Source organism: Gracilinanus agilis, chromosome 4 (genome assembly GCF_016433145.1).
Source record: "Gracilinanus agilis isolate LMUSP501 chromosome 4, AgileGrace, whole genome shotgun sequence".
NCBI classification, from domain to species: Eukaryota; Metazoa; Chordata; class Mammalia; order Didelphimorphia; family Didelphidae; genus Gracilinanus; species Gracilinanus agilis.
In genome coordinates, this window is record NC_058133.1 from 171,239,698 (window position 1) to 171,267,678 (window position 27,981).

The 27,981-nt window shown below is 37.9% G+C and overlaps 1 protein-coding gene across 2 annotated transcripts; it reads right to left on the bottom strand.

The window, feature by feature from the left end:
• Positions 1-1,719: 1,719 nt before the first annotated feature.
• On the bottom strand, positions 1,720-27,820 carry DUSP14 (dual specificity phosphatase 14). 2 transcript variants are annotated; one of them, XM_044672279.1, is made up of 4 exons: positions 27,698-27,820; positions 5,416-5,507; positions 2,615-3,427; positions 1,720-2,400 (listed from the first exon to the last, which is right to left on the bottom strand). In XM_044672279.1, the coding sequence occupies exon 3, from the start codon at positions 3,334-3,336 to the stop codon at positions 2,740-2,742; it is 597 nt and encodes a 198-aa protein (XP_044528214.1). In that variant the 5' UTR covers positions 3,337-3,427; positions 5,416-5,507; positions 27,698-27,820; the 3' UTR covers positions 1,720-2,400; positions 2,615-2,739. The 2 variants fall into 2 exon arrangements, with proteins under 2 accessions (XP_044528214.1, XP_044528215.1); XM_044672280.1 differs by lacking the exon at positions 5,416-5,507.
• Positions 27,821-27,981: the final 161 nt, after the last annotated feature.

The window sequence follows — 27,981 nt, forward strand, 5'->3', positions numbered from 1 at the left end:
TGCTTGCACGTCTCCTCTTCACTAAATGACTCAGGGCTGCTGTGTTTATTTTCACCTCAGTGATTTCCCTCCTTAGTCCAGGCTGTGTCCCTGGAAACTGTAACCAAGGTGACCAATTTCCATAGCACACATTGTCAAGACAGTTTTACTTCACTGCTGGCGTGAAGACTGACGAATATGCTTTTCTACAATTCTGGTATTGCACGTTGGTTTCTGATTTCATTGCTAAGAAAATTTCTAATGTACCCCTTGGTGACACTGTTGATGTCATCTCTGAAAGGATCTTTGCACTGTGTACATATCAGCCAACACTGCTTGCAGGTTGCATATTTAAAGTTTAATGTTCAGTGGATAGCTCCATTTTTTAAGATATCTTGTACTTGCCTTTTAATCCCTCTGTTCAAAGTTTTGAAGATAGTAGTGTCTTGAGTTTTTTATTTCATTTGCTATGTAATAAAGGCTACCTAAAATATCCCTAAAACATTTTGGGCCACTCAACTTTGTAAAAGCCAGGCAATCCCAGGAGTTAAAGAAATGGCACTTTCCTTGGAATACCATCTATGGCAGATGAGCTCTCAAGTGCTTTTCACACACAACTTTTATTTGGAATTTTACTTGCTAATCCCAGTATCCCCATTCTGCTATGAATAATGGATATGGCTTACAAACAGCTGCTGTGTGAACTTTCTGATGACAATGTAATAGACCCTCATATGCTGCTACAAGTTAGGCATCTATGAAACCAACTGAAGTTGGTGGAATATAATCAAAAACCAGTCATTGTCTTGTGCTATATTTGGGAGTTGTTTGTATTATCAAGTATGGAGTGCTTTTCTGTTAATGATTAATTCTGCATTACAAGATAAGCAATTTTTCCCCCCAGGAAAATGAGAAAAGCGTTTGCTGTTTTTAGATTCAATCCTTTGAAAACATAAGTGATTAATCCTGGAGAATGACCCAAGCTTTCAGTTTATGGCCTTTTTACATTTAGGATTAAGATGAAGCACAATGCACAGAAGAAAGAACTCAAAGAACCCCATTATTCATGAAGCTAAATTTTTCTATAAACTTTTTGACAAAACAGGTTTAGCCCCTACTTCTCCAACCAGAGTTTCTTTGAAAAACTGCTACCCTATTCACTGAAAGAATAGAAAGACAACTTAAAATTAAGGTCACAAATCTTTCACACTGTAGAAAGATGGCTGTTTGGGGTTTTTAATCAAGTTGCCAAACCTATACTTTCACACTCGGATCCATGTCCAGAAGCAAAATTTGTTAGCACCCAGAACCTCTCTGCTTCTCTCTCTTCCTGCTCTAGCACAGGCTCTGCAGCAGACCCGAGAACCCAACAGAAGAAGAATTACGATGAAAAGCCATCTCCCTTCCAGCAGACTCCCCAGGCAGGGAAGAGACGTTAATAGGAGTGAATAAACAAAGACTAGAGGACATCACTGTAGCTCAGACCAGGAGCAAAATCAAATCTGGAAAGATGCAAGACTAAGTAGATTAGGGTTAGAGTTTGTCTGACTATATAACTGCTCTCTAGGATCATGGGAAATAGTTCATTTAAAGTGGCAGGTGTTGAAAGTTCCACAGAGCCCCCACTAGGTTGTACAGTCCAATGTCTTAAGTCATTGAACAGGTTGCATGACATTTTCTGAAATTAAATCAAATGCAGTCAAGAAAAACAATTGCTGTTTATAATCTTTATTGAAATATTTTTACGATTCTGTTTTTGTTTTGTTTTGTTTTTCATGTAAGTATAGGCACTCTTTTTTTTTTTTTTTAAACATACCTATATTGGAGGGCCTAGTGCTTTGGAGCACTCCAATTAACAATGGGCTGATTGAGAATAAGACCTTTTTTTTTTCTGAGCACACATTCTCAGTGTTCCAGCAGCGCTTGTCTGAGATATTAATATCTGCCCATCTGCAACAGTGTGAATGGGTATACATGACTCAGCTGGAAAGCCTATTTTAAGTATTTAAGTTCATAATTTTGTCAGAAGAGCCATATTTTACCACAGTCTGTCTTTTACCTTCACAAGAAACAAAAGTGAATCATTATCAAGAAAACAAAAATCTGCCTAATAAAAGGTTAAGAAGCTTACGAGATTACTAAAAATACTAATATAATCCAGGATCACATTAGTGACTCCAAGACAACTCTGCAGCAAATTTCATTATCATTACTTACATTTAAATAAAAGTTTACTTATTTGAAGTTGCAGGTTGAGTAAATCATAAATGCAAAAGAATATAGGTGACCCACTGAAGACTGAAGCATTATATAAATTTCTTCTAAGCAGCTGTTTTAGTTGGCAGCCTTGAGTAAAAAGCCTGTGTCTGAAGGATTGATCCTAGCACAAAGTGATTGTCACTTTGAATTGAGCTCAGGTACCTGCAATGGTGTCAAAGGCATAAGATTCAGGGTGAGGGAGAGCAAAACATGTCATTCAATTATTTAACTTTCAAATGGTTTAAAAATGATTAAAAGCTGGATAAAGATTTCTGTAAACACTATTTCAAAAGGTAACTTTTAAAAAGGTCACTAGCAATGCAATGTGTCCCTTCCCCCACCCTCCCCACCTCTTAAAATAGACTTGAACACCCACTGTAAAAAACACGCGAGGGAGAACACAAGTCCATCGTGTGAAAAGAAAGGTGTAGAGGGGAGCAGACTGTGTGTAGCAGATGCTGGTACTGCTCGGTGGAGCTGCTGATGCAGGCTGCAGTGGCCTTAAATCCCCCAGTAAGGCATCAGGTGGCGAGACTCTTTCTCATAAACGTCTGGGACGATGCCATAAGGCGTCTGTACCATTTTAACTGTGGACTTGCCAAAGAGCTGACGCTCATAGTCTATCAGCTGCCTCCAGAAGCCCACGTTGGGCCTAATGACGGGCCTCCGGGCTTTGACCCAGTTGTACGCCTCCAACAGGCACACGCTGTGGTACTTCATCAGGTAAGCGAGGCAGAGAGTGGCAGAGCGGCTCACGCCGGCCGCACAGTGCACCAGGGTCGCCCCATGCTTGCGGCTCACACTGTGGATCTTGTCAGCCACGGTGTCAAAGTACAGCCCGATGGGGGCGTGGGGCATGTCGGCCAGAGGCACTTTGACATATTCAAACTGAGGCCAGTTGAAATTGGGGATTTCGATGGTGGCATTGACGATGCAGGTGATCCCTCGGGCCTGGAGGAGGTGGCGGTTGGAGGCGACGCTGCCCCTGCCCAGGTAGAGAGAAGAAGTGATCTGGGCGATGCCTCCGAGCTCTCCCTCGGAAATCATTCGAGGGGCCATCAGAGTCCGTGGGAGTGTGCTATGACCTCTGGAGCTCATGAAGACACTAGCAATCACACTTTCATCCTTGGGGGGCAGCCCACCTCTTTTTTCTTCCTCCAAGAAACCGGAAACAATCACGACCTCGTTCCTGCAAAACAAACAACCGTCAGTAACTCCAGAAAGCCTGTGGCTGTGTGAGATTTCCTCCAGACTATTCTTTCCTGACTACAGACAAATCATTTTCTAACCAATGGAAAAATCTACAAGCTGAATGAGTATTGTCACATTTAAACAATTCAGATGCAGACAGATGATCCTGTAGAAAAGGCTCTCTGTTAGAAGATAAGTTGTCAACAAAAGACAAGGAAGAGAAAAGTGATGCCCAACTCCCAACTAACTGAAAAACTATTCAGTAACAAGTGATCAGAATCATAGGATCATACATTGAGATCCAGAAGGCACATCCAGTCTAACCCCCTCACCTTTGAGATAAGGAAACAAGATCCTGTGACTTGCCCAAGGCCACCCATGTGGCAGAGCTCAGATTCTATTTAAATCCAAGTTCCCCGACTCCAAATCCAGCATCCTTCCCACTTTATGCTGTGAGAATGGCATTTCCAGAGTTAATAGGGACAATGGCTTTTTAACCATCCTTTATGAAAAAGAGTTCATGGGCCTTTTTTAAAAAAACCACTTTTGGTCAAAAGATATGAACAGGCAGTTTTCAGAAGAAGAAATCAAAGCTACCTATAGTGAGTGGATAAAAATGCTCTAAATCAGTGTTGATTAGAGAAATGCATATTAAAGCAACTCTGCAGCACCACTTCATACCTCTAAGATTGGCTAACATGACAGAAAAGAAAAATAACATGCTGAAGGGGATGTAGAAAAACAGAGGCACAAATGCATTGTTGGTGGAGCTGTAAATGGATCCAACCATTGTGGAGAGCAATTTGGAACTGTGCCCAAAGGGCCATAAAATTGAGCTATACCACTACAAGGTCTGCATTCCAAAGAGATAAAAGGCAAAGGATCTAAATGTACAAAAACATCTAAAGCAGTTCTTTTTGTGTGGTGGCAAAGAAATGGAAATTGAGGAGATGCTCATCAATTCAGAATGTCTGAACAAGTTATGTGATTGTGGTATGGTGCATGATAGTGAGGGAATACTTTTGTGCTGTAAGAAATACTGAACAGGAAGCTTTCAGAAAATCTGGGAAGACTTAGATAGGGTGATGCCAAGTGAAGTGAGCAGAACCAGGAGAGCTGTGTACATAGTAACAGCAATACTATACCATGATCAGCTGGGAATGACGTGGCCATTCTCAGCAACACAAGGGTCTCACCCATGAAGAAAAATTCTGTCCCTCTCCAGAGAAAGAATGGAGGGGGTCTGAATGTAGATCAAAGCATACCTTTTCCACTTTATTTTTCTCGCCTTTAAGGGGGAGAAGGGGGATCCTGTGTTTTCTTTTGCAACTTGGCTCTATGGAAATGTTTTGCATGACTACACATACATAATCTATAAAACTTCTTGCCTTCTCAGGAGGAAGGGGAGAGAGGGAGAAAATTTATAACTCAAATTTTCAAAAAGCAAATGTGTAAAAAAAAATTTTAACATGTAACGAGAAAAATAAGAGAGAAAAGCACCACTTTTCTTTATGCCGTAGTAAGCTGTGCCATATTTTTGTTTGTCTTACTGAATACAAACGTTTTCTGAAATCCATTTAGTCTAGCATATTGTGTAGGGTGTAGACATTTACTCAGCTTAAAAGGAAAACTTCTCCAGGAAAAAAGCTATAAGGACTATTATACCCCTGGCATTTTGGGCTCTCCATGGTTTCATGCACATAGCATGTATGTATACATCTTTACTTTCCTCTGCCAACTCTAAATCCTGGGCAGTTCCTCAGATAAATGGGTTTGAGGCTATGGAGTTGACAAAGAATAGTCTTTACTATAGCATTTTAGGTATATATCAGCTCTTTTCACACTTCAAATTAAACTCCATAAAGATCCTGTCACCTGGCTTGTGGTTGGAGGGGAAAACAGGGAGCAAAAATTGAATCCACACCCAAGGTAAAACCAAATAACCTTAGAATTAACAATGAACAGAAGCCATCTATGTCCACTCACTTGCAGTGAAAGCTGTGGTGTGCTCAGAAGCCCTCCTTTTATATAGCAAGTCCCAGGTAAGTAGTGCTGGTCACAGTGGCTACAAACTGGAGCTGTATATAAAGACAGCAATGAAGAAATATGACTTGTTTTTTGTAGACAAATGAGGAAATCACAGAAATCACAGGACTCAGGTGCTGTTAGAGCCCTCAGAGATCATCGATTTCCAAGTAAAAAGAGCACCTACTTGAAAGAGAATTTATGCTAAAACAGATCTGGTGTGGATTAACCTGGCACAGTACAAAAGCTTTCTAAATGCAAACAACAACAAAAAATAATACCGTAAGGAGTACCAGCTATTATTTAATACTCGGATTTTATGCAACATACATACCCTATGGAATAACAAGAATATTATAATATGCAGTGTTTGAGATGTCATTGAATGGGAAGATTCATTCCTCAAATAACTTCATACTGAAAAATCCTGTTATTATTCAGGCAAATAACCCGGCATAGCAAAATCCTAAACAGCAATTCAAGTGTAGTGCTAAGTGTACCATCTGTGAATGCCTAATGTAGAAATCTTTTAGAAGTCTGTACATTTTAACGTTTTGTTAAACAATAAACATTGATCGTTTCAATTGACAAAGTTAATAACTTTACATTTAAGTTAAATGTAAAATAACAATTTTCCAAACTGTACCCATTAAATTTTTTCTCCATGAGTTTACTTTCCTTCTCATATGGGCCAGTCACTGTGTGTTCCATTCTTGTTCTACTCATTTTGCATTATTTAATAAAGGCATTTCCAGACTTTGTGTATTCCTCCTTTACTGGATCCTAACTGCATTATGGTGTCTCATCATATTAATGGGTGAAATTTTCCCTAGCCATTCCCCTGCAGAAGGTAAGCTCCCGGGGGAGCTTTACATTTGGCTTTACATTTTAAGATCTTTGCCTATAACAGCCCTTTCATGTCTGCTGAAGTGTTTAACCTGTAAGGTGAATCTTGTCAAGTTTTAAACTACCATATGGAGCAGCATCCCTTGCTTGCCTACCAGCACGTCTTCAAGAAGATGAATAATACCACAACTTTTAGAAGCAAATTATGCGTTCCCCTTGTCAATAAAAATAATAATAAAACTTAATAAAGCTGTACCAAAAAGATGGGTCCTTATGGAAGAATGTAAGACCACACAACTCCATTTCTGAGTTGGGTGGCCATGAAATATTAAGTATTTAGCTTCATCATGGAAACCACTGGAACATTCCTACCTAACTGGGCATTGTAATAAGCATCTTTCTATAACCAAATACTGGATATTACAAAGATTATCCCTGACTTTTCAGAACTTTTCATAGGTCCACTTCTTCCAGGAGGCCTTTCTTCATCATAACACCAATATGGTTACTAACATATCTTAACCCTCAGGAAAATCATTTAATCCCTTCAGAGCTTTATTCCTCCTCTGTAAAGTGACTTTAGGCTCCTGTCTCTGGCTTCCCATATAGACTGTATACAAGATGGCCTTCTTGATCTCTTCACATAAACCAGGGAGTCGGGCTCTCCACTCTTATCCCTTGAACTTGGGCGACTTTTCCATGTCTATGCCCGTCTTCTTGATAATGTTTTTATTTTTCATGTGCACAATTGGCCTCGATAATATTCTGAAGTCTAGTCGCGAATAAATATCCACCAAAGGCCTCCCCCCGTCCTCTGGGTGACCCATGATTCTGATACCACAGAGGCTGAATAATTGCATGAGTCACAGCTATTAAAACATTGGAAAATTACTCTTGAAAATAATATAGCTTTTTCATCCCCCAACAGAAAAATGGTACAAGGATCAAAGTGAACAGAGTTCCCAAAAATATTGCAAACAATAACCACAATAAAGAATGCTCCAAATTACCAATAAGAGAAATACATATTTAAAACCTGAGGTTTTCACCTAACATCATACAAACTGGCCTAGAAGACAAAAGATGGGAACAATCAACGTTAAAGGGGCCGTAGGAAGGCAGGCATACTAATGCCGGGTAGATGGAACTATAAAACAATAAATCATTTCCAAAGTGATTTTGAGTTAAGCAAAGAAAGTGGCAAAAACATGCACACTGTTTGACCCAGAGAGTTCGCTATTGGGCTTATATCCAAGAAGGCCACTAATAAGACACACCATATACACCAAAACATTCATATCAGTGGTAACAAAACAGTAGCTATCCATAGGCAGGGGAATAGCTACACAAATTGTGGTACATGAGTGTAATAGAATATGACTATGCTATAAGAAATGTGTTTTCTACATGTAAATGAAAAAAATTTCAAGTTAAAAAATAACATTTTAAAAGAATTTTTTTAAACCCTTCCCTTCCATCTTAGAATCAATACTGTGTACTGGTTGCAAGGCAGTAGAGCAGTAAGGGCTAGGCAATGGGGGTCAAGTGACTTGCCCAGGGTCACCCAACTAGGAAGTGTCTGAGGTCAAATTTGAACCCAGGACCTCCCATCTCTAGACCTGGCTCAATCCACTGAGCAACCCTGCTGCCCACTAAAAAAAAAATTTTTTTTAAAGAAATGCTGCATGTGATGAATACAGAAAAGCATGGAAAAATCTGCATGGACACTTCAAAAAGTGAAGTAAGCAAAGCCAAGAAAACAATCCAAACACAAAACTGAATAAAATAAAGAACAACCACAGCTCCCACACACCTTTATAGAAGTGGGACACCAATGGGTAACAGCACACTGCACCTACTTTCAGACTATTTTGATATATTGATAAGTTTTGATGGGGGGGGAAGGGGTTCCCTTAAAATCATTACCTATTTATTATATGCTATTGCTTTCTGTGAAGGGAAAGGATACTTTTGGACATTTTTAGTGATATAAAATTATTTTGAAAATATCACCAAAAAAACTTTATATATTGTAAGAAACAAACATGAATGCAGATAATAGGAAGACATAAACTAAAGCAAAGTCAGCAAAACCAGAAAAAAAATACTATAATTTTGGAAATTAAATAATCAAAACTGAGTGCTATGAAATAAGTATAATGACCAAAAAAAGGATTTAAGAAAGTACCTCCCCTATATGCTCTGAAAAGGCTAGAGACAAAAAGGACCTACTTATACAAAAATATTTTGAGCAGTCTTTTTTTAGTGTCAAAGAAGTGGAATCTGACAGGGTGTCCACTAACTGGGTGGTATATGATTGTAATGGACTACTACTGTGCCATAAGAAATGACAAACAGGGTGAGTTGAGAAAAACCTAGAAAATCTTTTAAATGAACTGATGACACATGAAGTGAGCAGAACCAGAAAAGCATGGTATACAGGTAACAGAATTATTGTATAATGATCCAACAGGGCTAAATTCTTATCAGCAAAGCAAGATTCCAAAATAATCCCAAAGGATTCATGATGAAAAATTCTGCCCACAGCCAAAAAAGGAACTGTTGGAGTCTGCCCACAAAGCACACCATTTTTCACTTTATTTCCTTGATGAGTTTTTTACTGTAGGTGATGTTTCTTCTTTCACAGCATGAGGAATATGGAAATATGTATTGCATGACAGCACTTGGTATAACCTATATCAGACTACTTACTGTCTTGGGGAGAGAAAGAATCTGAGTCAAAATATGTTAGACTAGACAAAAATTGTTTCTACATGAAATACAAAAAAAATTTTATTTTGAAAAAAAGAAAAGTCTGCAGACTAGGGTTGTGTACAATGTCCAGTTTTGTTTTTTTTAATTTGTTGGTTAGTTTTGCTGAGACTTCTCCCCTCTTTTTTAAGTTGGTGTTTTTTGTTTTTTTTTTGTCTTAATGGCTCTCTGGGAGGGAATCAGGTGAAGGAATACAATGGGAAATGTAGATGACACAAAACAAAAGATATAATGAAAATTTAAATAAATTTTTAAAAATCTTTTTGTTTCAAAGAAAAGCTTGAGCTTATTGAAAGCCCCACAAAATTTCACAAATACAATCTGGCCCTTTCTTTTCCTCCTCCTATTTGACTCTGGGTCCACTGAAGTATCGGTCCAATACTGATAGACCATCTCAAAGGGTCTCCATCCATAGAAGGGACAAAAGGAATCCTCCACCTAATCTACTTGGTTTTTCCCTGTGGAGTACAGAGAAGGCAACTCCTTGTGCAGCTCTACCTAGCACAGTACCCAGAAGCTTTATAAATGCTTGAATTGAATTCAGTTTCAAACTTCAGCTTGTCAACACACTCCCTAAAATAACAGCATCCAGAACTGAAGTCAATATTTCAGAGGCGACCGGTCTAATCAGTTCAGACTTGAGTGGGAACGTAGTTCTGGATACCGTGTCTCTGCGTGTGGCTATTTTGGTGTCCGTGTCACACTCGCAGTACATTAAAATCCACAGATCTTTTTCCCTTAAAGTGTTGTCTAACCATGCCTCCCCATTTGTAAAACTTAGGAAGCTGATTCTTTGAACCAAGTTAGAGTTATGCACTGATCCATATTAAATTTCACCTTATTAAGATTCAACCCATCCTTATAGAGCCTCCCAAGCTCCTCTTGAATTCTGGGCTTGTCATATGCTTCTGCCCAACTTCATGTCAAATGCAAATTTGTTTTAATTACATGAAAATTTTAACCTTTTTTTTAAGTTTGAGCCATATTCCTGCCTTCCCTCCCTTGCCCCCTGCCCCCAGCTGGCAAGCAATCTGATATAGATTTTACATGTGCAATTCAATAGTTGACAAAGCATGCCAACTATGCCTTTATCCTAAATACTGAGAAAAATGCTTAAAGGCACAGGACCCCAAATGAATCCTTGAGCTGCTTTACTAGAAATCTCCATCCATGCTGACAACATATTAATGACTACTCTGATCATCTGATAAATTCTGAATTCACCACCTCTTGATCTTGTCCAAAAGAATAGTATGAAAGACTTTGAAATGCTCTGCTGAAAGGTAAGTAGATAGCGTGTGCATCACTCACCCAAGCTACCTACTAGTAAACCTCTCCAAAAAAAAAAAAAAAGAACTAAAATAGTCCAAAATGATCTGTTTTTTGATTTTGATAGTAATCTTTCAAAAGGCCTTCAACCAAAATCAGAACAGTTTATGCAGTAGCACATATTGGAAAGATGAACAACTCTGAAAGCCTTGAGAACTCTGATTAACACATTAACCAACAACGATTCCAGTCATGGTAAAACAAGCTGCCCACCTCCTGATAGAGAGTCTCATAGATTCAGAGGAGAGACAAAGACATTCCGGGAACAAATTTTGTTCTTTTTTTCTCAAGCTGGGGTTGGGGTGGGGAGAGATATTGGAGGGAGAAGATGGTAGTAAGAGAAAGTAGAACTTTGTTTGAAAATAAAATTTAAATTTTTAAAAAATATGCAATTCAGTTTATCCTCTTCTTATCAGCACTCTTCAGAGCAGTAGATAATACCTACCCATGAAAACACAAAGTCTAAACTTGAAATACAAAAAATAATTCTTAAGTTATTTCAATAGAACAAGAGGCACACTTAATAGTTAACTGGCTGGAAAACTGGCATCAATACACAAGAGAGGATGGTTAAAGTGAAGGCAATTTTTCCACATCTCATAACAAACAGAAATTGTCACATGGGAACATCTGGATCTTTTCAGCAATTAAACTTAGGTGTGGGCAAGCATTTCTATATGAACGAGTTCTTTACCAATGCAAAAAAATAGGATACTAATCAGAGCCATTACAGTTTGGAGGCCCATTCCTAGCACTTCTAAAAACTCCTGTTTACAAAAAGCAAAGTAATGGAACACAGATGAAATCCTCATTACAGGTCCCATGTCAAGGGAATTTTTTTAACCCCTTAGACCTAACCATAAAGGAGTTAGTTCATCCACTCTAATCCATGCCTGAAACATAAATTGCCCCTTTAATTCAATGCCCCTCGATTGAACATTTAATAAGGTTCATATTACGTGCAAAGTACTTTGCTAGGCCTTGCACATAAAAAGAAAGCCAATCTATGCCTTGGAAAAGCTCCCATTGGAGATTTAGCATATAGAAAGTGAAGGAAAAACTGAGAAGAGACAGAGCTAAGAAGACATCATAGAATCATGGATTTAGTACTCAGACTGAAAAGGCTTCCTACGGGAATGAGGTGGTTGAATGACAGATCCAGGCCTGGGTTCAAATCTGACTTCAGATACTTCTAGCTGTGTGACTCTGGACAAGTCGCTTAACCCCAATGGCCTAGACCTTACTGATCACTTAGTAATACCGATTCTAAGACATTAGGTAAGGATTTTTTTTTTTTAAGTAAAAAGGCTTCCTATAGTAGGTGGCAAATGACTTCCTTCAGCTACATACAAAGAGAAGCTACCATGTAATGTGGCTATTTATTTTAAGTTTTCAAAACCACCTTAAACCATTTCCAGGCATGGAAGACAGACTGTAAGGCATGGAGACAGCAGATGAAATGTTGAGTTGCTAAGAACAGCAAGACCAGCCAGTTTGTCTGGAAGAGAGTACAAGAATGAGCATTAATAATTCTGGAAAGGTAGGCTTTCCAGAATATATAATAAAGAATCCACTAAAGATTCTGAGCAGGGAGCTGACATGGTCAGAGATGTACTTTCAGCTTATTATTCTGGCAACTGTGTAGAGGATGAATTGAAGAAAAGGGATTGGAAGCAGTTAAGAAGCTATTGTTATAGTCCAAGGAGAGCTGATGAGAGCCTAAACTATGTGGAAGAAGAGAGAATGAATATGGGAGAGGCCATGAAAGTAGGAGGGACTCAAGTCCAAGGATCAAGAACAACTCAAGGCCGCAAAATCAATGCAACTAGGCTAGTTATCAACCAGTCTCCACCTTCAAATTTCCAATGAGGGGAAACTTACTACCTATATGATGCCACCCTTTCTCCTTTCAGATTATTTTAACTGTCAAGAAGTTCATCTTTATATCATGCCTGAGCTTGCCTCACTAGGTAATTTCTACTCATTTATCCTAGTTCTGACTGCTAGGGACAAAGAATAGAAGTCTTGTCTTTTTACCACAAAACAGAAATCTCAGTATTTGAAGATAGCTATCTTGGTTCCTTCCAGCTAAAGATCTCCAGTGCCTTCAACCAATTCTGGCAAGGCACAGTTTCAAGTTCCACTTAAGCTGGTCATCCTCTTCAGGAAACAATCCAGTTTGCCAATGCCAATTCTAAAATATGGTCCAGAGAATTAAGTAGACATCGTATGAGTCCCGCACAGTACAACTAGATTATTACAGCTCTCTCCCTTAATCTGGGCCCTATACTATCATTGATTCAATCCAAGATCACAAAAGCTTTCTTTGGGGGTGGAGGAAGGATGAGAAATGGGGAAGGGGCCATTCCCATGATGCTGTGTTGATTCATACTGATGTGACAGTCCACTAAAACTACCAGGTACTTTTTCAGCAACTACTGCCTGGCCATGGTTATTCTAACCTGTGTTTGTGCAGCTGACTTTTGAATTCAATTAAAGGACTTTATATTTGTCCCTATTAAATTTCACCTTATTAGATTCAGCTTTTGCCCTCTCCAGTTGACTTGTATTACAATTCTGTCAAGTAAACAATTAGCTCAAATTTGTGTCAACCCAATATTTGGCAAACAGGATAAATCCATTCTAATGAGGTTCCTTTTTAATTTAAAAAAAAACAAAAGATATTAATCAAATTACTATCTAGGTTAGTGATCAAGACTTAACCTTGTAGTACCTTTATTGGTAGATATCCCAAGCAATGACACTGGTAAGAAAGTTAATGGTGGGTGAAAGGGTGACTTATTCTCAATGGACCACTGGGCACGAATACTATCACTGATCAAGTTTATTTAAAGTGTAAACCAAATTCAATTTATTCTAATAACTAATTTGTTGAGTGCTGATAAAGAATTTTGGGCAATAGGAAACTGAAAAGAAAACAGACTGTGAATCCTCAGGGCAGAATCCAAGTTAGACCGTCAGAATGCCTTATCCCTGCTGGTGATCTTCTGTCTAGTATATAGTGCCAGCAAACCTGTTTAAAATGTTAATCTGGTCCAAAGGTTAAAAAAAGAAAGAAAAAAGCTTCCAGAGAACACAGATATAGTAGGCTCCTCTTCCTTTGTATAAACACTTCTGGCTACCTCTGAAAGAGAGCAAACTCAAAGTTCTGGCTTGCTCTCATAGTAAACAAGTAATGGCAATAGGAAGTATTATGGTTTGAAGATCTGGAGACTATATAAGCTGCTTCTTTATGTGACTGAGGAATATGACTGAGTTTTCATTATTTGTCTTATAGCAGCACTTTTTAACAGTGCTGAATAGTTCCTTAAATGCAGAAGTAGGCTTGACTGAACTGTACTAGATGTTTGAGTTTTTATTGCACTTGGTCAAGAAGTAAAATACTGCCGTGGACTGGTGAAAAAGAACCTTAACAAATGTAATTTCCTCTCAAACTTGCTGAAACAGGAGATGAATGGCTTTCTACCTACCTATTTTGCCATCTGTGGTTAGGTTTTATAATGTAACCTAATTTTAACTAAGAAAGACAAGTACAGCTTAAAAAGAGATCACAGTTTTTTGTCATATAAACACAAAAAATCCATTCTGATTTGTATTTAATGACAGATGAGAGGTTTGTACTGGAAATAGAAATCTTACCTGTTACAATAATCAGAGGAATCCTAGTTCTTGCAGAGTGAACATTCTTCCTAGTAGAGGACACCAGTCTCTCTTTAATTGAGCATTAAATCAGCAAGATCAGGAAGAACTGGCTGTTGCTGTCCATGGTGCTCAAGAGAAACAGGCTTGAGCCCTCTCTGGCTTTCACAACATAATGAAGAGGGAATGCAATTTTACTTCAAAATATATTCCCAAATAGGAAGGAGAAGGGGCATGGAAAACTATCATCCCACACACTTATTTTAACTAGATCCTTAGGAAAGATTGCTCAAGTCAGCAACGATGCTGATCACTTTTTACAATAAACATCAAAGCACTAAGTGCTAAACAAAATATAAACTGAGCTGCTCACATGAATCTAAATAATGTATAAACAAGTAACAATTACTGATAGTTCCATGAATAGCAGAACTTCTGGGATAGTCTAACAAGCCCAGTGGTTAACACTGATAAACTACAGTGGCTCCTATATCACAAATGAGGGGGAAAATATACATTCCTGAAGTAGTGACCAGTCACGTTATCAGTGGAGGCTATTCATTTTTCTGTCATGACAACTAAGCAATCAGACCATGACAGTGAAACTCCCTCCTCAAATCCAAAAAGACAAAACTGTCTATGAAAGAGAGAAATGCATAAAAGATTACAAATTAAGGTCTCAACTTTGCAAATTTCTTTTTTTTTTTTTAACCTTTCCCTTCTGTCTTAGAATCAACACCATGTATTGGTTCCAAGGCAGAAGAAGAGCAGTAACGGCTAGGCAATGGGGGTTAAGTGACTAGCTCAGGGTCACACAGCTAGGAAGTATATGAGGTCAGATTTGAACCTAGGGCCTCTCATCCCTCTCAATCTACTGAACCACTTAGCTGCCCCCAACAAGAAGCTTTATGTTTGCAAAATTTCAATGTATATACACAATGTATACTAGAGCCTACATTATTTCTTTTACACCCTGAAAATACCAGGTAATCCCCTTCACTCTCAATTAACTAAATTTTTCAAAGTTATCTAGCTCGTCAAGAAAATAGCCATAGCCTTAGGCACTTCCTAGCAGTGTGACCCAGAGCAAATCATTTAATCCCAATTGCCTAGTCCTTATCACTCTTCTGTCTTGAAACCAATTCTTAGTTTCAATTCCAAGACATAAAGTAACGGTCTTAAAAAAAAAAAGTAAAGAAAATATCTGTGGACATCCATGAAGAGGAAGCATGGAATAGTGGACAAAGAGCTGTACATCCATTCAAATGACTTGGCATGAGTCCTGCTGTTTATTAGCTATGTGAAACCCCTTAACCTTTCAGTGCTTCAGGGTCCTTACTGTAAAATGAAGATTAAATGAGATAACATATGTAAGATTGTATAAATATATAAATAGCTATGGTTAGCTATTATTTTTATAGTTGTAATATTTTCCTCATGGGGCTGTTGTGAAGCTCAAATAAGATAATGTATGTAAAGCACTTTGCCCACTTTAAAGTGCTATATAAATCTCAGCTGTTTTTATTATTCTAAACCACTTAGTGACTCAGTGCAGCACAGTTAAGTTTTCCATAAAATTAATTTCAGTTAAATAAATTCACTTTCTCCTCTGACTTCCATTTTTAAAAATCAGAAATGTGTTCCAATAGAAATGTTGTCTTGTGCATGTTAAATTAACACAATTTTGCAAACTTTAAATCACAAAGGAAAAGAGCATCTTTGTTAAAATATTAGGAATAGTATTTGAGATATTAAATTATAAATGATATTAAAATAAACACAAAGATTAAATGCTGAAAATAAAAATCAGTATAGTCCCAGACACTCTACAAGACACACAGTCCCCACAAACTGTTCCCAATATAAAAATGGTAATCCTCAAAGCTATAGCAGTTTGGTAAATGTGTGTGTGAGTACTGTATACACACATTTTATATTTACTTACATGTATGTATATAGACATGTATATATGGTACACATGTATTATATGTCTGTGTGTGGTAGACACACTTTATGTGTGTGTATTTTTGTATAAAACATATATTTAAATACACCAGCTTTGAATAACTCTAATATCTCAAACTTTACATTTAAGATAATCATCTTACTTTTTCCTTTCTGTATCTCCCCCCTCATCACTTGAACTAATTTCCAAACATTTCTATCCTGAAAATATCTGTAAGACATAATAGAATGTTGTTAACATGTGAACGTAAGGCTCTACTGAGACACAAAACAGAAGCTTAAAATACCCGATGCCTGCTTAGCAAAGAAAGCCCACCTTAATTTGCTGGAATACGGATTCAGCAACTGCAGCAATGGCAAAGTAAACACTGGCCATTCTAATATTCTCATTTAAACATGTCTGTCCTAAGCCCAGTCTCTGGCTGTTTGTTTTCTTCTAGCCAGTAGTTAGCTTTAAGGGGTGCAGCATGTACAAAGAGGGGGAACATAACAACGCTAATGATGGTAACGATGATGATGCAGCAAGGATAGCAGTGTAGCATCACACTTTTAAATTCTGTAAGTTTGAGATTTGCTATTCTTCAATAAATGTGTCCTTGAGGTCACCCCTCTCCTTCCAGTTGGCCAAGTTTGCAACCTAAGCCATCTGCAATTTTTCCTTCCTCCTCCCTAACTTCCCCTATCCAATCAGTTGCCAAGTCTTGTCACCAGTCACTCACTTAGCTTTTCTGTGCCTCAGTCTCCTCACCCACAAAATGGATGAGCTGCCCTTCGGGGTCCCTTCTGTCTCTCATAGCCATCTATGATCTTAATTCCGCCTCAAGATCATTCCCTGAGCTGTTGCAGTCCTGTTCTCCCCAGTCACATGGATCAGTACTCCCTCTCCACCTTTCTAGACTTGTTCGCATTATTCCTCTTACACATTCTCTATTCCAGCTTAATTATCCTACTTGTCATTCTCTAAATAAAGCATCCCATCTCTCATCTGCCTCTGCATAGGCTGCCCTGCCTGTCTGGAATATAACCCCTCGATTCTACCTGTTAGGATGCCCAGCTTCCTTCAAAGTTCCATGCTGGTGGAATTACGATGGGAAGCCTTTCCAATTCCCTCAATCCTCAAATTAGACTTATTTTAGTGTTATATCTAGAACAATTGGGTAGCTCAGTAGATTGATTGCCAGGCTTGGAGTCAGAAGGACCTGAGTTCAAATTTGACTTCAGATACTTCCTAACTGTGTGATCCTAGACAAGTCACTTAACCACAATTGCCTGGCCCTTACCATTCTTCTGCCTTGGAACCATACTTAGCATCAATTTGAAAACCAGAGGTAAGGATTTGAACCAAAAAAAAAAAAAAAAAGTCATAGGCAAAATATCATATGATCCTTTCCAGATTCAGATTAAATCAGTCAGTGGACTAGTCAAGGAAAAGAACATATAACTCCTTGAGTTTACAGTTTAATTACATAACCAAGGTTAGTGACAAGTAATCTAGACCCTTAACAAAAATTTACATACACCTGAAAAACATGAATCAAAAAAGGTAGGGGGTGATGATAAAAATCAAAGAAAAAAGGGGTTGAGAAATGCAGAGATGCTACAACTATGCTTCATCCCTAACATGAACATTAATCTATTCTACATTTTAAAAATCACTAGCTGCTAAATAAGATATCCTCCTTTGGGTGTGGAAATCTGATAAACCTAAAAAATACTCTCAAGACTCCACAATTAGCTAAGTCTAAACCTGTTTGGTGGTAACTGGAAACCAATTTGAGCAACAGTCTATAAATCTTGTTTTTAAATGTTCAAGGAGTAAACTCTAAAATTAAAATATGATTCATAGATCTGGATGCCTAATTACATGGCAAACTTTGATTTATATAGGTCAGGATAAGTAGGAGAAGTAAAAAGAAAAAAACTTAGGTAAGCAATAAAATACAACCAGATTTTGAGTCTGAAACAGAATAACTCATATCTGTTGGATTATTGGAATATTATATGAAATCACTGAAGAATTACATTTTTTCAGGAGCTCACTTCTCTAAGTATATCATCCTTATTATTTTAAATGGAGGCCAAAAAGGTGCCTCTCTAGATAAAAATAAAGCCCACAGTAACTTTTTGGCAATAATTAATGTTAATTATTAATGATAAAGACATCAAATTTTTAAACCATATTTCCTAAAAGATCATAACATTGTTTACTACAGTACTAAAGTGTTATGAAAACAGCCAGCAGTACATCTCAAGTGACAATTAACCTATCTCTATCCCATTAAAAAGAAATCCCAAAACCATTCTTGGCCAAATTTCCTGTCTCCTGGGGTAAAGAATTCAAACCACTGACTCAATGAAGACAACTTTCGATCTCTGCCCCAGAGAGACTCTTTGATGAAGAAAACAAGTAACTCTTTGAAAATTTGGTATTCCAGGGGCAGCTGGTAGCTCAGTGGATTGAGAGTCAGGCCTAGAGACAGGAGGTCCTAGGTTCAAATCTGGCCTCAGACACTTCCCAGCTGTGTGACCCTGGGCAAGTCACTTGACTCCCATTGCCCACCCTTACCATTCTTCCACCTAGGAGCCAACACACAGAAGTTAAGGGTTTAAAAAAAAAGAAAAGAAAAGAAAAATTGGTATTCCTAAAAACTAAAAATTACATAAATTTATGTAATGAACTTTGTCAACGAACAGGAATCAAAAGATAGAAAAATGTGCTGCAAGCTATCCTATCGCCAATGAATTCCTTGATTAATTAGTGATTAATCAAAATGAGATGATGCATAAAGTTCCTTTTATTTATCTGGTTTTCAACATTATATTTGAAAGCAAATCTTTTATTAGTTACTAAAATATTCCCAAGTCATTACTAATACCTTTGGTTAAGAGCAATGGTTTTTGGTTTTGTTTTTTTAAAAACCCTTACCTATTGTCTTAGAATCAATACTAAGTATTGCTTTCATGGCAGAAGAGCAGTAAAAACTAGGCAACTGGGGTTAAGTAACTTACCCAACATCACACATCTAGGAAGTTTTGAACCCAGGACCTCCCATTTCCAGGCCTGACTCTCTATCCACTGAGCCCCTAGCTACCCCAGTTTTTAAAGAATAGCTAGCTCTTCAGACAATCTTACCTCTATACCTTACTGTACTACTAAAATAACAAACATTAAAGTATGGAGCCTAAAAAGCAATATTATTTAAACTAAATAAAGCCCTGGGTATTCATTTCAATTTTTTTTATTAATAAGAAACTTCAGACAATGGAAATATAAGGCCAAAAGCTATTCCAATATGTAAGTGGTCAAAAGATATGAAAAAAATCTGCAACTTTTAGCAACCACATAAAAGAATACAATAAATCAATAAGAATTTAAAAATAAAAATTTGGCTAAAATATCCATACCCTTTAATCCAGATATTGCTTGATCTATACCAAAAAGAAGTCAGTGATAGAGAGTGTCTGATTTTTTTTAAAAAAGACATTAAAAAATGTTCTCTACACAACCAAAATGTTTATGGCAGTACCTTTTGCGGTAGCAAAAAAAAAACAACTGAAAAAGTGTTGTCCATCAATTAGGGGATAGCTAAAAAAATAGTGATAGATAGATGTAATGGAATATTACTATATCATAAGAAACAACAATTATGATGGATACAGAGAAACAAGGGAAATCTTATTATATAAACTGATAAAAAGAGAAGTAAGCAGAAAGAAGAAAATATACACAATGACAACAACATACAAGGAAAGAACACAATCTTAAACACTAAAAATTTACAAATAAGCATGATCCCAAAGAAGAGATATAAGAAATCTCCTGCCTCCCTCTGAACTTCCTTGCAGAGGCTGGGGAAGAAGTTCACTAATGTGGAACATCACTTCTATTTTCTGATATTTTTACCATGTACTGATTGGTTTTGCTGACTGTTCTTTTCCTTGTTGTCTTGTTTTCCTTTTTGAAGTCTTGGGATTGTTATCTGGAGAGGTAGGGAGAAATTACAGGCAATATATAAAGAAAAATTTTTTAATAAAAACTCAAAAAAGATATTAATATAACTTTTTAAAAATCTCCAAAAAGTATTTAATCTGCATGCATGGTGTCTGTATAAGCATTGAAGGAAGCCACAATGTGAGAGTCTAAAATTTAGACTCTAAATAACCATATTTTTAAAAAACACAAAAATAAACAAGAAATGGGAAAATATCAAGAAAATTAGGTAGTCAAGATGAAAAGACAATTTCTTTAACTCTAAAAGTGCTATTGCTCTTCTGTGAAGTGGGAAATAAATAAGTATTCTTCATGCTTACCTAAATGTATTTTGTATTAAAAGAAAAGTTGGGAATCCCAGCTCACCTTCCATTCTTTGACACATAGACTCAAGAAGTAAACTTCATAGAACCCCAACAACAGCTAATACTGAATGTAATCAGAGAACTCAATGAGGAGACCATTCCAGCATAATAACAACATTATCAAAATTATTTCATAATTTCAAATCTTGGTTTAGATCTCATAGTCAACTCACTTGCAGTCAGCACCCTCTCAGCTCCCTGGCTTCTGGATCATGTTTTCAGTAATGCACCACAAAATTTCAAACAAGCAAATCTTACTTATATTATCTTTTCTTCTAGCTGGTAAAACCTGGCACTTCTGCCTGTTTTGTATAAGCCATATTTAGAGCTTTTACCAATTTATATTAGTGGCACAGAATATACTTTATAAAGGATTAATACAGGTTATAATTTTAAGAATGAATGAGATAGGGATGTAAAAAAATTCACCATGGACATTTTGATACTCTTATAGAAGGAAGAAAAATCTAGCATGACACATGGATATTAAAAGGCCCTTTGTCAGTTAATTAGCCTTTGAGATGGCAGAGAGAATGGAAATACTGACAACAGTGGACAGACTATTTACTTTCTGAGTAAAGGTAAGAAAACACTAAGATCATGTCAGATGAGCAAACTACTCTTAAGAGAATAGACACAAAGTTGAACCAACACAGCAGGAAGAAGATAATGACAATTCCACATTTATGTTTTAACATACCATATTAATTGTATAAAGTTAGAAAAAATTGAGTCTTCTTCTTATGAACATTAATAGCACTAATGCTCTAGCTGTACAGTAAAAATTAAGATTTCATATTAAAACTGTGCTGGTCTGAAGTCTGTAGAACAGAAGGCCTAATCAGTCCTCCTTGAACAGCAGAAGTAATCTGTTTCAGGGAAAATTCTTAATTGTTTGGTAGCTGGTTTCTTGGTGATTAGATTTATAAAAGGAATAGCTTTTTATTAACCTAATTTGATCCAGTGAAACTGGCCTTGCTGTTCTGAGAACTAGACACTCCATTTCTCCACTCTAGTCATTTTCTCAGACTATCCCCCATGCCTGGAATGCTCTCCCTCCTTATCTCTTCCTATTGGCTTCCTTGGCTTAAAATTCCATCTCCTATGTCTTTCCCAAATCCTCTTAATTCTAGTGCCTTCCCCATCCCTTATTTCCTATTTATCCCATATATAGCTTGTTTATACATATTTGTCTGCTTGTTGTCTTCCCCATTTGATTGTAAGCTCCTTGAGGGCTACGGTTGTCTTTTGCTTTTTCTTGTATTCCTAATAGCTTAGTACAGCAGGCACTTAAATATTTTACTGAATTGGCTAATTAAAAAAGGATGTGCCTCACCCTATTAATCAGGCAGCTAAAAAAAATTGTACCTTTTGTTTACCATCCACTTTACCAAAGAAGGGCCAAGGAAAAACACTCTTGCATTAACACTACTAACTGTTCGAGGTGGTAAATAAAAAAAAAAACTGTAAAACTTGTATTATGCATTTTTGTCTCATATTGTGGGATTTCATCTTCTGCTTCAATTTCCATGAAATAAATGTTGGAAGTTGCTGGGATTTGGATTGGCAGAAGAAATTCTGTCAATCAAAATCTCTCAAAGCCTAATAGTTGGACTTTAAATTGTATCTGACAAATTGTAATTAAAATATAGAACATAAATTGTTTTTTTTTCCTATACTAATGCATAGCTAAAGCACACAAGTAGATTCTCAGGATCAACCTGTTCAAATACCCCACCCTCTCAGTTTCTCAAATTGAGAGATCCTGACAATATTCACAATTTTCCTAACTAAAAATTTTATTATACTTTTTTTTAGAAAACAGAATTAAAAACTAAAAACAAAGTAGGTGGTGAATTAACAAAGAGTGATGTGTATATAATAGAATAATTGTGCTTCAATAAAAGCTGAATGAGAAATTCAAAGAAAAGCAAGAAGACCTGTATGGATTGAAGCTGATGAACTTAAAAGGCTGTAAACACCAATATTGAAGTTCCAAATGCAGAAAATGGGTCCCCCTGTTTTATGCAAAGTAAAAAAAAAATATATCATAATGACTACAAAACTAAGCTCTAAATAGAAATCCAAATTCAAAGTAATAACGAAGACTAAAAAGGTTAGTGAATAAAAGAATTCTTCCTCTTCTTCATCTCTATAAAAATAAGAGTCTAGAGGCCATTAAATAAACACTTAAAAAGGGCACTATGCTGGGGGGCAGCTGGGTAGCTCAGTGGAGTGAGAGTCAGACCTAGAGACAGGAGGTCCTGGGTTCAAACCCGGCCTCAGCCACTTCCCAGCTGTGTGACCCTGGGCAAGTCACTTGACCCCCATTGCCCGCCCTTGCCAATCTTCCACCTATGAGACAATACACCGAAGTACAAGGGTTAAAAAAAAAAAAAAAAAAAAAAAAAAAAAAAAAAAGGGCACTATGCTGGATATGCTGGAGAGACCAGTATAAAGACCTAAGCCCTCAAGATATTTACAATCTAAGATGGGAGGGAAAAAAAAAACAAAAGGAAGCAAAAGGGGGGGGGCTTGGGGAGGGGGGATGCAAGGTGGAGAGAGAAGTGATACAAGTTTGAAAAATCCCACACTACAGCCTGGTGAAAAATGTTGCACTTACTGTTAAAACAGTTATTGTGGCTGTCCATCTTTATTACAAAGGAGCAATATTCCTAACATAAAAACAAGAAGCATCAACAAAACAAACTTCCAAACATTTCCTGATTCATAGACTTAGAAATTAAAACTAAAAGATTTTAGAATCTACTTTCTCAAAGTACGTTAGAGCAGAGGTGTCAAATGCAGTCCCAAGTACAGACCAAACCAGATCAAAATGTAATTGGAAGACATTTAACAAAATAAAAATACAATATAACATGGATAATAATAATAATATGTGGTTTTCTAAGTCAGTATGTAGCCTTCTTCCAGTCTAGTGGCCCCCATTTCAAGATGAATTTGACATCCAGCCTTACAGGAAGCAACAAAGATATTAACTCTGTGAACATAGGTAAGTTACTTAACCCAGATAGTCAATGTTTCTCATCTGAAAAATGTAGGAATTGGACTCAATGACTTTGATGGTTCCTTCCAGTCCTAAGTCTATGGTCTACAAAGAGACTGGCAAATCGAGATGTTAGGCATGTTTAAAAAAAAAAAAAAAGTATATCTATAAGGGTTTGGTATCCAAGATACAAAGACAACAACAACAAAAAAGAAGATCCTGAGTAGTTCCCAAGTGGATAAGTGGTCAAAGGATATAAAAAAGGTCTCAAAAGATGAATTGCAAATTTAATTACTACAAAAGGATGCTACTAATCACTAATAAAAAGAGGAGAGCAAATCCAAACAACCCTGAGCCTTCACCTCACACTCAGCAAACTGACAAAGATGACAAGAGACACGACTAGTAAACACTGGAAGGGGGATAGAAAAGAGGCACACTATTTGTGGAGCAATGAATTACTGCAGGTGTCCTGGAAAGCAATTTGAAATCAAGAAAATAAAGTGGTTAAAATGTACATTTCCTTGGACCTAATTGGATATCCCACTGCCAGAAGATTCTACTCCACCAAAATATTTATAGCAGCACCCTTTGCAAGCAAAGGTGGCAGGCCCAGAAGTGTAAAAAAATAAAAAATAAAAAACCGCCCATATTTTCAGATGTTTTCAACGTATTATAATATCAAGATGTGTAGTTACGTGAGTACATGGTAAATGTTCATGTCCATTCTGTATTGTTCTTTAGTCTCTATTTTTTTTTTAAACCCTTACCTTCCGTCTTGGAGTCAATACTGTGTATTGGCTCCAAGGCAGAAGAGTGACAATAGGCAATGGGGGTCAAGTGACTTGCCCAGGGTCACACAGTTGGGAAGTGTCTGAAGCCAGATTTGAACGTAGGACCTCCCCTCTCTAAGCCTGGCTCTCAATACACTGAGCTACCCAGCTGCCCCCAGTCTCTAATTATTACTAGTTTTTCTCTAAAGTTATATCAGCCCATACCACAATGAAGTATGGTTTCTCAATGACTATGCCAAACATTCACAAGCTCTGGTAGATCCTCCCAGACTCAGTATGGCTCTTAGAATCGTCTAGCTGAGTGCAGAAGGGCTCATGATCAGTCAACTACCAAGAGATGAATTTTTTGGCCCCAGAAACAATAAAGATGTAATTGGACTATTGTCTATATTAATGGAAGAAGTTCCTATATGGATGTAATTTAATCTTTTAAAATATTAGTCTAAGTAGAAATGCAGATTATAAACTCCACCAGAAATTGTGCATTCCAAACTTTAACACATTAATACTTCAAAGAACACCACATCACTTTAAATGTCTTGACTGCAATTGTCTTTTTGTTCACTCATTTTCTGAAACAATTCATTCACATTGTGACAATAGTTGATACTCTCTTACTTTTAACTCTTCACTAATCTCTAAATTGTCTTCTTTCAGCAATTCTTTCCCCTTCTCTAGGCAAAACTGGCTAAGCCAGAAACTAAAAATAAAAAGAATGGGAAAGTATTCATTTGTAGCCCATAGTGAACCTAGAGGGCCATGAAGATTATACTCACTGTTTTAAGGCTGTTCAAGGGTGGTAACTGCCCTATGTGTGTCCCAAATATCAAGATCTTATGTTTAAAAACCATATTTAAAACAATGGTGTTGTTACCTGCCCTATTCAAAGGCCAGCCTCACAAAATCAGTTATCCATGACTGATGCCAAGTTTTAAAATGATTAATCCCAGTTAAATATTCTCTTCTCTATAAAATAAATACCAAGTGCAATAGCAATCATTAAACAGATGCTTTAAATCTCATCTTTACAAAAATGCCTGATTAATTTGGATTTTCCTGGAAAGAAGGCTTTAACTGTAGGCATTATGAGCCTGTAGCTGCATTTTAAATTATTCTGTTATGTAATAGTATAATATACAGATATGAATGATAAAATCTTTTAATAGGCACTCATTAGAAAAACTTTTATTAATGACCCTAAACACCCAAACACTGATGTTCAAAAGTCTCAGAATGAGGAAAAGGTTCTTTTTAAGAAGGAGCAAGCCAAAAATATGAACGAACCACATGCACATAGCATCACAAGATGAGTCAGTGCTTCCGGAAGGAATAGAAGCCATGGGTCAGAATTCTTAGTATGGAGCTCAGGATGACCACTAAGCAACACTCTCCTCACATCAATCACTTGTACCATCACTGCTGCTTCTCAGTCACTAACTCTCAAATACTTTAAACACTAAAGAAGAGACTAGCTACCTGCTATGGGGGCATTTGGATTGAAGGGATTCATGTGATCAAAAAATCAAAAGAACAACCAAACATAAAGTTGAAGCTCTGAGGTTTCGAACTTAACAATATTATCTAATAATCCAGCATAACAACCACTTTAGACAGAGGAAACCAGGGAGTTGGTGTTTTCCCCCCATTTCACAGATACGTAAATAAGTATAGAAAAGTCAAGTAGCCCTTAGGTCCCTATTACTGAACTCTGACAAGAGCAAACTCCGGGAACCAAATAATATGAATCCCAGTCCAGACCAAGGTGCTTTACCTTTTAATTAGATGTATAATCTCAAAATAGAGATTCTAATATTTTACAACTTCTGTAAATTTTCTAATTAAAAACTATATATGAAAATTTATGGATCAAATGTTCTGATTTCTCTTCCCATATACATCTTATTATCTCAGACAAAAAAAATCAAAAGCTCTCTCATGGCTCAGTTTCCACTTCTGTAAAATGAAAGTAATATTCTCCAGCTACCTGCATTAAATAGCTACCATCAAAGCTAATGAATCAATATTCAGAAAGTGTCACAAGAAAAATCTGATTTTTAAGATGTCAAAAACTGTCAAAGTGTTTCTACACATAATTGAAAAAATTAAAATTAAAAAAAAAATTTTAAGTGCCTCAAGGTCCCTGGATTAAAAACACAAAGGTTATTATTATACCTGCACAACAAAACTGCTTTTGTAAAATATTCCTCTCCTTCACTTGGTTGCCCAGTTACCTATAAACTATAACTCCCATGCCTGGTCCTACTAGTAACATTAACTTATGTTAAATAGTTATGTTATCAGTACAAACCCCCTCCCCAGAAAAACAAACTTGCACACAACAGGAGTTTGGGGCTCAGAAACAAAGGAGTACTTGGAGGGAAATGATGGGGAATTATTATTATAGTGTTCTAAAACCATGAACAAATGGTCAAACTGAACACTGACATCATGAAACTCAAATTGTTTCCCAAGATATCCACGCACACAGAAATCTTGAATATGTAAGGAATATCAAAACCCACCTAAGAGTATTAGTAGATGAAGGGCAAAGGGGCAGGAAAAGGGCAGGGGGGAGGCAAGAAAAAGGAAAATAAGAAGGAAAGGTTGAGCCAAAAAAGCATTAGAAGAGAAGCGATGAGGGAGAAGGAGTTGGGGGGAAATGAGGTCCAGAAAAGAAGGGAAGGAAGATGAAAAGGGACAAGTCTGAGCAAAAACGGACAGAAAGTATGGGAGGCGGAGGAAGGGGGGGCACTTTAAAAAAGATACCAAGATGAGGACAGCAAGGGGAAACTGACGAGGGGTGACAACTGGAAAGGAAGAAAACGATGTAAGACGGAGGTGGACAAGAGTTGAGAGAAATAAAGAGGCAGAAAGAGCTAGAAAGTTAGGGGAGTGACTGACAAGGAATGAAGAGGGAGAAAGGAAGAAAAAGAGGGCAGGTTAACAAGAAGGGGGAAAAGTGAGAAAGGAAGCAAGAGTAAGAAAAGGGGGGAAAGGGAGAAAAGCAAATGATGGAGTAGAGAAGGGAGCAATAAGGGAAAAGAGAAAAGAGCATAAGCTCCAGTGAGGGAGAAGGAAGAAAGAGGGAGTTCAAGGAGTGGGAAAGCAGAGGACTACACGGAGTAAGAGAACAGACGGGGGCGAGGAGGGATGAGAAGAAAGAGATGGGGAGGGTGGAAGAGAAGGGGGTGTCAAGGGATGAGAGGAAGGGAAAAGAAGGGGCAACAACAAGAGGGTGAGGAAGAAGTGGTGGGAAAGTGGGCGCCGCGGGCTCAGGGGATGGAGTAGACCGGAACCAGAGGACGCACGGACTACGGTCCCCGCCTGCCCTCCGGACGGGCCTGTACGCCGCTCGCTCAGGCTCCCGCGGCCCGCGTAGGCACTGGGTTTCCCGGACGCCGGGGTGACGGCCTGTAGCTCGCGGGCCCGAAGCTGTCCTGGGAAGCGGCTCCGCGGGACGGAGCGGAGCTGCGAGCCAGTTGGCCCGGCTGCAACCTCCCAATCACTTGCTTACCAGCTCGGTGCTTGCCTAGCTGGACTCCGCTGGGCCGGGCTGGGTCGGGCTGTACGGTCTGAGAAGTACGGTCCGTCCCGTCCGCTGAGCTGTGCTCCGCTGCCTCGCGCCCTCCGTCCGTCCTCCTGCGCGGCTCCCAGCTTCTGCGGGCTGGGGCCGCCGCGCTCCCCTCCTTCTCCCCTCCGCCCGCGCCCGGGGCGGGCCGCGCGCACGCTCCCTGAGCTCTCCACCAAGTCCCGGGGGAGGGGGAGAAGGGCGGAGGAGGGGAGCACGAGCAAAGCACG